Source organism: Oryzias melastigma, linkage group LG13, assembly GCF_002922805.2.
Source record: "Oryzias melastigma strain HK-1 linkage group LG13, ASM292280v2, whole genome shotgun sequence".
NCBI classification, from domain to species: domain Eukaryota; kingdom Metazoa; phylum Chordata; class Actinopteri; order Beloniformes; family Adrianichthyidae; genus Oryzias; species Oryzias melastigma.
The window spans coordinates 29,824,825-29,833,915 of NC_050524.1; the positions used below are offsets into that span (position 1 = coordinate 29,824,825).

The window sequence follows — 9,091 nt, forward strand, 5'->3', positions numbered from 1 at the left end:
CAAACCCCTGTAAGGCGACCACATCTGACGCTGGCGTCAGATGCTTGGCCATGCAGCACAGTGGCCCCCGGACTCTTCAGGGCCTGGTTTGTGTGCTTAAGAGGCGGCGGGACAGTGCTGCTCTCTCCTCCAAATATCTACCCATCATTTATTCATTTACTCTCCCCGGACGGCCGCCGCTGCCATCATCCCAGGGCCGCGTCGTCTGAAGTTCTCCGTCGCTCAAACTCGCGCGCACACACAAGCATGCACTTTGCGAGCGGTCCCAGAGGTCTTTTAATTTTTTGAGAAGCTATTTTTAGTAGGAAAAATAATCGAGGTGGAAAGTTCCATCTGTCCAACACTCTTGTTCCAGCTGCTCCTTTTTAGCAGCAGGCGGAATGAGGAGGCAGAGGGGGGAGGAAACATTACTTATTAGATGAAAATTACACAGGCTGGATTTTTTTAATCACATTTTGCTTCAGCTGAAAGAGGATGTGTTCTGTTAAGTGCAAAAAAAAGGAGATTAAAGTGCGAGCTGAGCTGTGCCACCTCTGAAAGGTATTTCCCTCCTCCACCTGCTCAGATTTTCATGATTCATCACAAAAAAGGTGTGAGAACAAATTAGACCAAAAAGAAAAGAAAATTAATAATGAACCACAGCAAAATATTACTAGAAATAAGTCAAAATCCCCCAAATAATAAAAAAACCTTCTTTATATAACCAAAAATGGGATAAGAAAAATAGTTTTGATCATAAGAGAATTTCCCAGTCACTGAGACGTATTTTCTTAACCCTAAGTGGTCCCTGAACTCACCGTGGCACTTACCGATCACTTCAGCTGTAACAATGAGGTGTTTTGTTTTATATTTAAAATTTAAAGTTTCAAAAAGTTCTTACCGTTTGATTTTTTTTAAAAAACTGACAACAAAAGCTATGACACATAAGCATAGAATAAATCTTTGAAACCTACAGCTCAGTCGAGCTGTTTTACACAATTCTCACATTATTTTGACCATGTCATTAGGAATGAAGACATTTTTAGAGTGTGTCTTCATGTCATAAAACACAAAAAATGTTTAATCTTAATTTTGGTGATTATTGCCATAAAAATAACACAATTTAAAATCTGTAAAGGAAAAAAATAAAATAAAACAAAGGATATCTAGCATTGCCACCAAAATACTTCATTTTTTAAAACAAGGATCTTTTTACTTATTAAGATTCTGTTTTTTGAGTGTACAACAAAAATTGTCAGACCTAAACAGCAACAAAAAAAAGGCTGAAATTGGTCAAAAATTCTTAAAAATGAAAAAAGAAAGTGTCTATTCATACAAAATTTTTAAAATATGGACAGCCAGGGCAGAACTTTTTACTTGCCCGCATGAACCCAGAAAAGGATAAGGTTGGGATTACGGTAATGGTTAAACCATCAAGGAATAATTAAATAATAATTAATAAAGTATTTTCTATTCTATTCTGAATGGATCCTACCTTTAAGTGTAATTATAAATACCTATGAATAACATCAGCCATACACACACATATATATATATGTATATATGTATATATATAAACATGCAGTATAGACATATATACTGTATATAAAACTACAATTTGATATATATACCCTCGTGTTTCAGCTTTGTGTATTTTTTGCTTACACACACACACATATATATATATATATATATATATATGTGTGTGTGGGGGGGTAATATATATTTAAATAAGCAAAAAAATCTGCAAAGCAAAAACAAAAGGGTATATATATCAAATTGCTTTGTATATATATAAATACTGTATTTATATACATATATACATATGGTATTTATACATATAAACATACCCTTGTGTTTTTGCTTTGTGTATTTAATATATATACATATATATATATATATATATATATATATAAGCAAAATATCTGCCCAGGATAACCACTTCTTGTCCAAAAGTATCTTCTTTCAGCATTTACTGTTTTTCCCTTAAATATGGGTCTTTTTTACTTTCTCTAGGTTCAGTTTTTGTAAAACCCAGATTTTTTTTCATTCTAAACCACAAAATCCCTTAAAGACCTCCAAATGAAAAAAACCTGCATGCAGTAAATTATACTTTAAAGATTCACTATGAGAAATGTAATCAGTAAACAAAACAAGATTGCAAACAACAGACAATCCCGGCTTGTTGAGTAATTTCATGCTGGGATGTTAAGCACAGATTCAGAGGTTAACAGGCTTACGATGGGAACGGGGAGGAGATTTTGGCCGACTTCTACTTTGGTTTATGGATAAATGCACCTAGGGAAAAATGTGTTTTTCTTCCATTTCTGGGTCCCTTTCTTACTCAGACCCTGATATAAAGACGTGGAAAGCAGGATCTCTGCTCTGTTTGTGGCTGAACGCAGCAGTTGAAAAGTTCAGAAGCACAAACCCCGCTTGAATTGAATTTGCTGAATTGATTGAATGTCCAGATCGGTTCCTGACACACCCTTGAGGGGGATTTTTTTTCGGGGCTGCGTCGTTCAATCAGTCCATCGCGGACAGAGCTGGTGGTGTTTGTTGTGACAACAGCTGAATCGATGGCTGAGCAAAGCCTCATGAAAACTTTCCTCAGATTAAGCGCCGCATATCCAAGTGACTCAACATTCCCTAGAAGGCGGAGATACAATATTCATGAATAACTGCTGAGCGATGACAGCTGAGGAGGACGTGGCACGTCCTCCATCCTGATGCTGAGAGCCGGAAATGTCCTGCCATGCACCCAGCAAGTCACTTAGGAGTTTTGGATCCTTTCTCAGTTTAAAGTTTTTCCAAACTTTTGCCTTCATTTAAAAAAAACCAAAAAACTTTCCACTGCTGCAGCAAAGTGAGCTCCTAAAAGCGAATATCATATCTGTGGAAGCAAAATGTTCTCATGAGAGCACTAAGCATTGATCTGATCCTTCAAGTGACAACGTCTGACATGACGAGAAGGCGGAGGTCAGAACGTGAGTCCAAAACAAGCCTCCATGATCAATACTGGCTTTGCTGCATCAGAGCTTATTTATAGCAACACGAGCAGCTCCCCACAGCAGGAGCCGGAGGAGGCGAGGGGAGCGCTGGCCAGCAACTGCAGCCACTTCAGGAGTTACGCTGCAGTCATGAGTCCCTCACTCTGTGGACAAGACAGAGGATGAAGAAGAGGGGAACAACCACAACTCCTTCTTTTGTCGATCAATTTTTATATTTATTGTAAAATCGTTCCAAGTGGTCTTTAAATTATGATTATGTTTTTTTCACCAAAATTTAAAAAAAAAACCTGGGACATTGCTTGTGCAGAGCGACACCTGTTTATTAGAAACTTAGTTGTGAGCGAGATCTAAACATTAGTCGACTAATCGGGTCATGGGCAAAGTGGATGTAAAGCGCACATCTTAACCATCATAAGTTTTAAACTAACGAACCACGAGATATATAGCATTACCTGTGATAATGCTAGTGTGAGTATACTGTAAGCTGAATTTGGTCGCTAAAGATGTCAGTGCTGATAGCTGAATATTCTGAAGTTGATAGCTGAAAAGACTGAAGCTAATAGCTGAAAACGCTAAAATTGATAGCTAAAAATACTGACGCTAATAGCAGGCTAAAATATTAGTTATGTGCCAAAGTACCCTTAAAAATAAAAAAATAAAAAACTAAGTTACCTAAAACAGGTAGCAAACAGTTGAAATATTAGCTAAACTCCAAAATAGCCTAAAAAACTGAAAATTCCTAAATTAGCCAAAATAACAAACATGTAGCTAAAATATTTGCTAAACTTCAAAATGGTGTAAAAGCAAAAACAAAAGCCTAAATTAGCCAAAATAGCTAGCTTGCACCTGAGATATTTGCTAACTTCCAAATTAGCCTAAAAAACTGAAATATCCTAAATTAGCCAAAATATCTAGCATGCAGCTGAAATATAAACTCCATAATAGTCTAAAAAAACCTTAATAAATGCCAAAATAGTGTAGTCCAAAAAGCTAGCAGAATGTTATTAGAACTTATAACTTTACTACACTCTGACTCTATATTATATAAAGTAATGACTAATCAATTATTAAATTAGTCCTTGACTACCTTAATAGTCGATTGGTCGTTAATTGGTGGACTAATGGTGGCAGCCCTAACTGAGAGCTCTCTGTTTACATGCCTTCCTGCTAGCTTACAGTCCCTCACAACCCAAATTTTACATTGGTAGTGCAACAAAATTGGTGAGCAATATCGGAGCTGATCCAGATTCCAGCTCAGACGAGGAAAACAAAGACGTTCCCGGATCTATATTTGTCTATAAGTGGATGCATCAGAATGGAGTGCCTAAAATATTATCTTTTCTTCCTCTTCACACAACAATTTGAATAAATAAATTCTCAGAAATGTAATTTTAAGCTGAATTTTCTTTAAGTATGTCCTCCAAAAAAACACAGTTTTCATTAGAGTGGGTCTTTAACTTGACCAAAAATTGAGGGTTATGGTTAATAAATCCGACAGATGTTTGTGTGGGTTCACGTAACCTTGAATACAGCTGACAAACAGCGATACACGCCGAGACCACTGAGCTCTACAGCCGTAAGAGAGTCAAACACCTCAGCAGCTAATTCAGTCCAACACAGCTGAGCATCATTTTGACCTCATTCTGACATTTGATTCTGTCATGAATATTTGTAAATGATTTAATAGTAGCATTCATTTTTCAATTAATGCTATTTATTAGCTAAAAACAGATACAATTACTACTATTGTTAGTTGTGATTGGATTTTTTATTGTTTTAAAAAGTCGCCCTTTTAAAGAAAAGAAAGTGATGGAGAGCTCTAATGAAGATATTTAACCCGTTAACTCCGGAGCTCCAGTGCTTATGTTCTTCAACCGTTAACACGATTCTGAAGGAGAAAAGCGGCTTTTCTCCTTCAGATTCTACTGGAATGATCGTGTTTACCGTTGAAAAGTTACAGTACGTTAAAGATTTCATTTTATCTATATTAATGGCTCGATGTTATCTTGCGCTTATTTCTAATTTGTATAATTTTGACAAAATATATTTTTATGAATAAATATTGAAAAGTTTAAGTTGATTTATCCTGGAATAATATTCCTGCCTTTTTATTATTTATGTTAAAAAAATTACGGTTTTAATGTCTTAAAATTGACATTCTAGCATGCTAGCTTTTGGAACTATTTTGGAATTTACAAAGATTTTTTAGGCTAATAAAACTGGAATTTAGCTAATATTTCAGCTACATTCTAGCTGTTTTGGCCAATTTAGGCTTTCTTCTGTTATTTTTTGGCTATTTTGAAGTTTAGCTATTTTTTCAGCTACATGCTAGCTGTTTTGGCTAAACTATTTTTTTTTGTCTTAATTTGTTTTTTAGTCTAATTTGGCATTTAGCTAACATTTTAGCTGGCTATCAGCTTCAGCGTTTTCAGGTATTCGCTTCTACGATTTCAGCTAACAACTTCAGCGTTTTCAGCAATCACCCTCAATATTTTTAGCTATCAATTTCCGCATCTTCAGCTATTAGAACTAGCATCTTTAGCAGCCAAATTCAGCTCACAGCATTCACACCAGCATTATCACAGGTAATGTTATATATCTAGTTCATAATTGTGTTAAAAAAATTGTGTTTTCGAGTGTTCAATAAATGTTTATTCTGTTCATCCTGGTGTGTTTTGGATTTTGGCCCCTTGTGCGATAGAGTTTGACACCCCTGTTGTAGAGTACCTCGCTGACATTTACACCGACTCAAGTGACCTTATGTGCTCTTCTATCACTTCACTATTTTACACAGCTTCAAATAGTATCAAAACTGTAGCAAATGTTTTCTCTGATTGGTCGTTTTATGTGCTTAAGGCACGTATTTTTATGCTGCTCAACAATGTTACACAAAAAGTAGTTGATATATTTGTATATTTGTACACTATTTCTATGAAATCATGAAGCATAAACAGGTTGACAGCAGTAGTAAGTAGGGAAAAGCATGACAGCCTACCAAGGTACACCTGAGAGCTAACAAGAGAAAACGCCATTGGGTGGAATGGTCCTATGTGGAAAAGGAAGTCTTTTATTTTGGAAGGAAGTGATATGACCCTCTGTCAAAACAATTAGCTTTTTCTTTGTAAATTCATGGTTTTATTCATGCAAAATAAGGAATTTAAGTAACAACATTTCAAAAGGGTGAACGACAAGTTCTATTGATCAGTGAGAAAAAGGCTCAAATAGCTCTTTTGGTATAAATATGACTGGGTTAATAAAATCGATGAATCGATTTGAATCGGCCTAAGCTTAAAAGATCAATAATCAATTCATAAAAATTCATTCATTTTTTTTCATTCATTTCCTTAACCGCTTTGTCACTTTCGGGGTCGCGATTCATAAAAATATCAATCGATTTAGCATATAAAGCTAAGGTCCGCTAGCTTGACTCAAATTTTAATGGAATTTCCCAGGACGGCTAATGCTAACACTCGTCAACCTAAACATACATTACTGACTAAATTAACAACTTTATAAACTCAGACAAGAATTTTCCAAACTCTTTTGAAAATATATTTATAAAGTAACCATTTATGATCTAAAACACTGTTTTTGCTCTTCTTCTTCTGGAATAAGGTGTACTGCTATAGCGAGATCTCCACCTAGTGTCCAAACTGAAACGTCCTCCAGGAGAAGCAGAACAATGTTTACAATGTTAATGATCTGAACATTTTAGTTAGAACTTCTCCTTTAGAGAATCCATGTAACACTGGATGATATTAATAATCTCATTATTTCACTGATATATTTACAGTATGTGAACTGGATCAGATTAATATAAATATATTCAAAACATATAGTAGATTATTAATGTATTTCTAAACAAATGTGCAAAAATGTGTAAACTCAAAATTGTATTGAATTAAAGAATCAAAAAAAAAATCTGAATCAACTTGAATCGTTTCTGGAAATTATAATGGATACCCAGCCCCAGGTATAAAGGCTCCAGACCACTGTTACTAAAGTGTTTCTGTCATTTCTTGAATAGTTTCTATAAAAACAAAAGCTTTTATAAGACTTAAACTCCAGAACCAAAACAGCAACAAGCAAACAGAGAATACTTAGAAACGATTGACGGTTCACTCATTTGGCAGAAGGTAATAAAGCCAAACAATTTTTGAATTCCCAATTGTGCAGTGAAAGGAGAAACACTCAACCCAGCTTTACTAGGATCGATTGAAACAAAAGAACTACAGTGAAAAATGCAAATTAAATTAAATCTAATAAAATATATTATTTTTTTAAATAAATCTATGTTTATGACAGCGTGTGTCTTTATGTGATGATGATGATTTGATTTATTAAACAGGAAAACAGAATCCGGCCTGACTTTGTTTTCAGGTATTTTTAAGCAAATTATGAAGTTCTTGTTTATGTGCGCGAAGTGTTACAGGAATCCTGCTGTAAAAAAAAACCTCGGGACAGTATTTCTCTGTGTGCGCGCGCTTCCCTTTGCTGGAGTGTGGACCGACGTGCTGGTTTTACCGCGCGCTCCACATAGCCTACTTCTCGTTAATCGGGCGGATTACCAGCGCAGCTCTCCACCTTCTGCTCTGCTTCTATTTCAAAACACACTACTACTACAACAACAACACCCGCACCACGCTTCCAGGTCCTCCAGCGGCCGCGGCGCGCTCCAAACAACTCCTCTGGTGGAGCAAAACCAACACCGGGAGACAAAGAGCGCATGGATGAGGCGCGCGTCATCCAAAAGTGCTTGGATAGATATGGCGGAGGGGGGGAAGAAAAGTCATTGAAATGGTGCTTTGGTTTTTCTGTGACTGCTGGGGATTTGTCCTCCTGATCCAAACATACTGTAGGAAAGAAGAGCGGGATCAAAGGCCGTGGCACGCTCTCTTGGAGAGGTTGGACCATTGGCACAATTTAATTCCAGAGGCATCTGTTTTTGCGGGGAAGCAGATAGGGCTGCAACAATCATTTATCCTGGTTATAAAACATCTGTAAGCCGCTTAAAACACTTTTGCTGTCCTTTTAGGATCCGTTTTTGTAAGACAGTTGTTGGTATTTCTGTGCGTAACTTACCTTCCATGCAGAAAATAACCATCCAGGCTATCCACAGGTCGGAGTTTTGAAACTTTACCATGGTTCCGCGCTGAGCTGTCTGCCTCTGTTTGTTATGAAGTGTCAGCTGCGCTCCCGGGCTCTTTTTTGGTAAAATAAAGATTCCTTTAGATGGCTTTTTTGTGGCAAGAAAGCGTTTTTTACGCAGGGGACGCCGGCAGCATTTCCTCTCTAAAGCGTCCTCAAATATGTCCAAATGTCAGCAATCAACTGCCACTCTTTACGCAGATCTGGTCTCCACTTGTTTGGTGCTTTGCTGGCAACTCCAAGACTGTTTTTTTGGCTCCCCCGCTCGGGACCCTCCGGTCAGTTTACGCACGCTCGGACTAAACTCGGTGTCCACCTGCTGGCTGTCCCGAATCTGCCCGGAGTCCCGGAAGAGACTTAAAAACAGATCTGGACTTGGCGCTCCTCCCGTCCGCGGGTCGACTCTCTCCAGCGCGTCTTGTTGCGCTTCATGGTTTCTCGTCTGCTCCGCTGCTGCCGAGCAGAGCCGAGCGCCAAGCCGGACAGCGAGGCGCCACTTCCGCCGCGGCCTTTCCAGAATAAAACACCCTGAAATCACAGGAGCCCATTCTAAGCAGTCAGTATTTTCGTTTTTAATCTGCCTTTCAGTCGAATTTAGTCGGATTTTACCAGCAACAACATCAACAACAAAGTTAGATCAAATATACAAAACATTTTTTTTTTCATAATGAGACAGTTTAAAAAGTGTAACAGCGCGATTTACATAATCTTTTCTTCCTTTATTAACTTTTTAACCAATTCATTGAAATATATTTCCACTGAAATTACTGAAGAAAAAAAGTTAACTCACTATTAATATCAAAAATAATTGGGGCTTTTATTTTGTAAAGAAATCAGTCACTTCACGCGCCTCACGCGGACTGAGCCTGCGCAGCTTGACTGCACTCAGCTGAAGAAGATGAGGATGAGCTGTTGCTGGGAGACCGCTGACGCCAGGCGAGATAGGGGCGCGC

General features: G+C 37.5%; 1 protein-coding gene across 1 annotated transcript in view; it reads right to left on the reverse strand.

The window, feature by feature from the left end:
• The window catches only part of igsf11 (immunoglobulin superfamily member 11), a 168,604-nt gene extending 159,996 nt beyond the window's left edge, over positions 1-8,608 (reverse strand). Inside the window, exon 1 of the mRNA XM_024277760.1 lies at positions 8,073-8,608. Within this exon, the coding sequence (XP_024133528.1) occupies positions 8,073-8,133 (61 nt within the window). The 5' untranslated portion in view covers positions 8,134-8,608. The remainder of the gene's footprint in view (positions 1-8,072) is intronic.
• Positions 8,609-9,091: the final 483 nt, after the last annotated feature.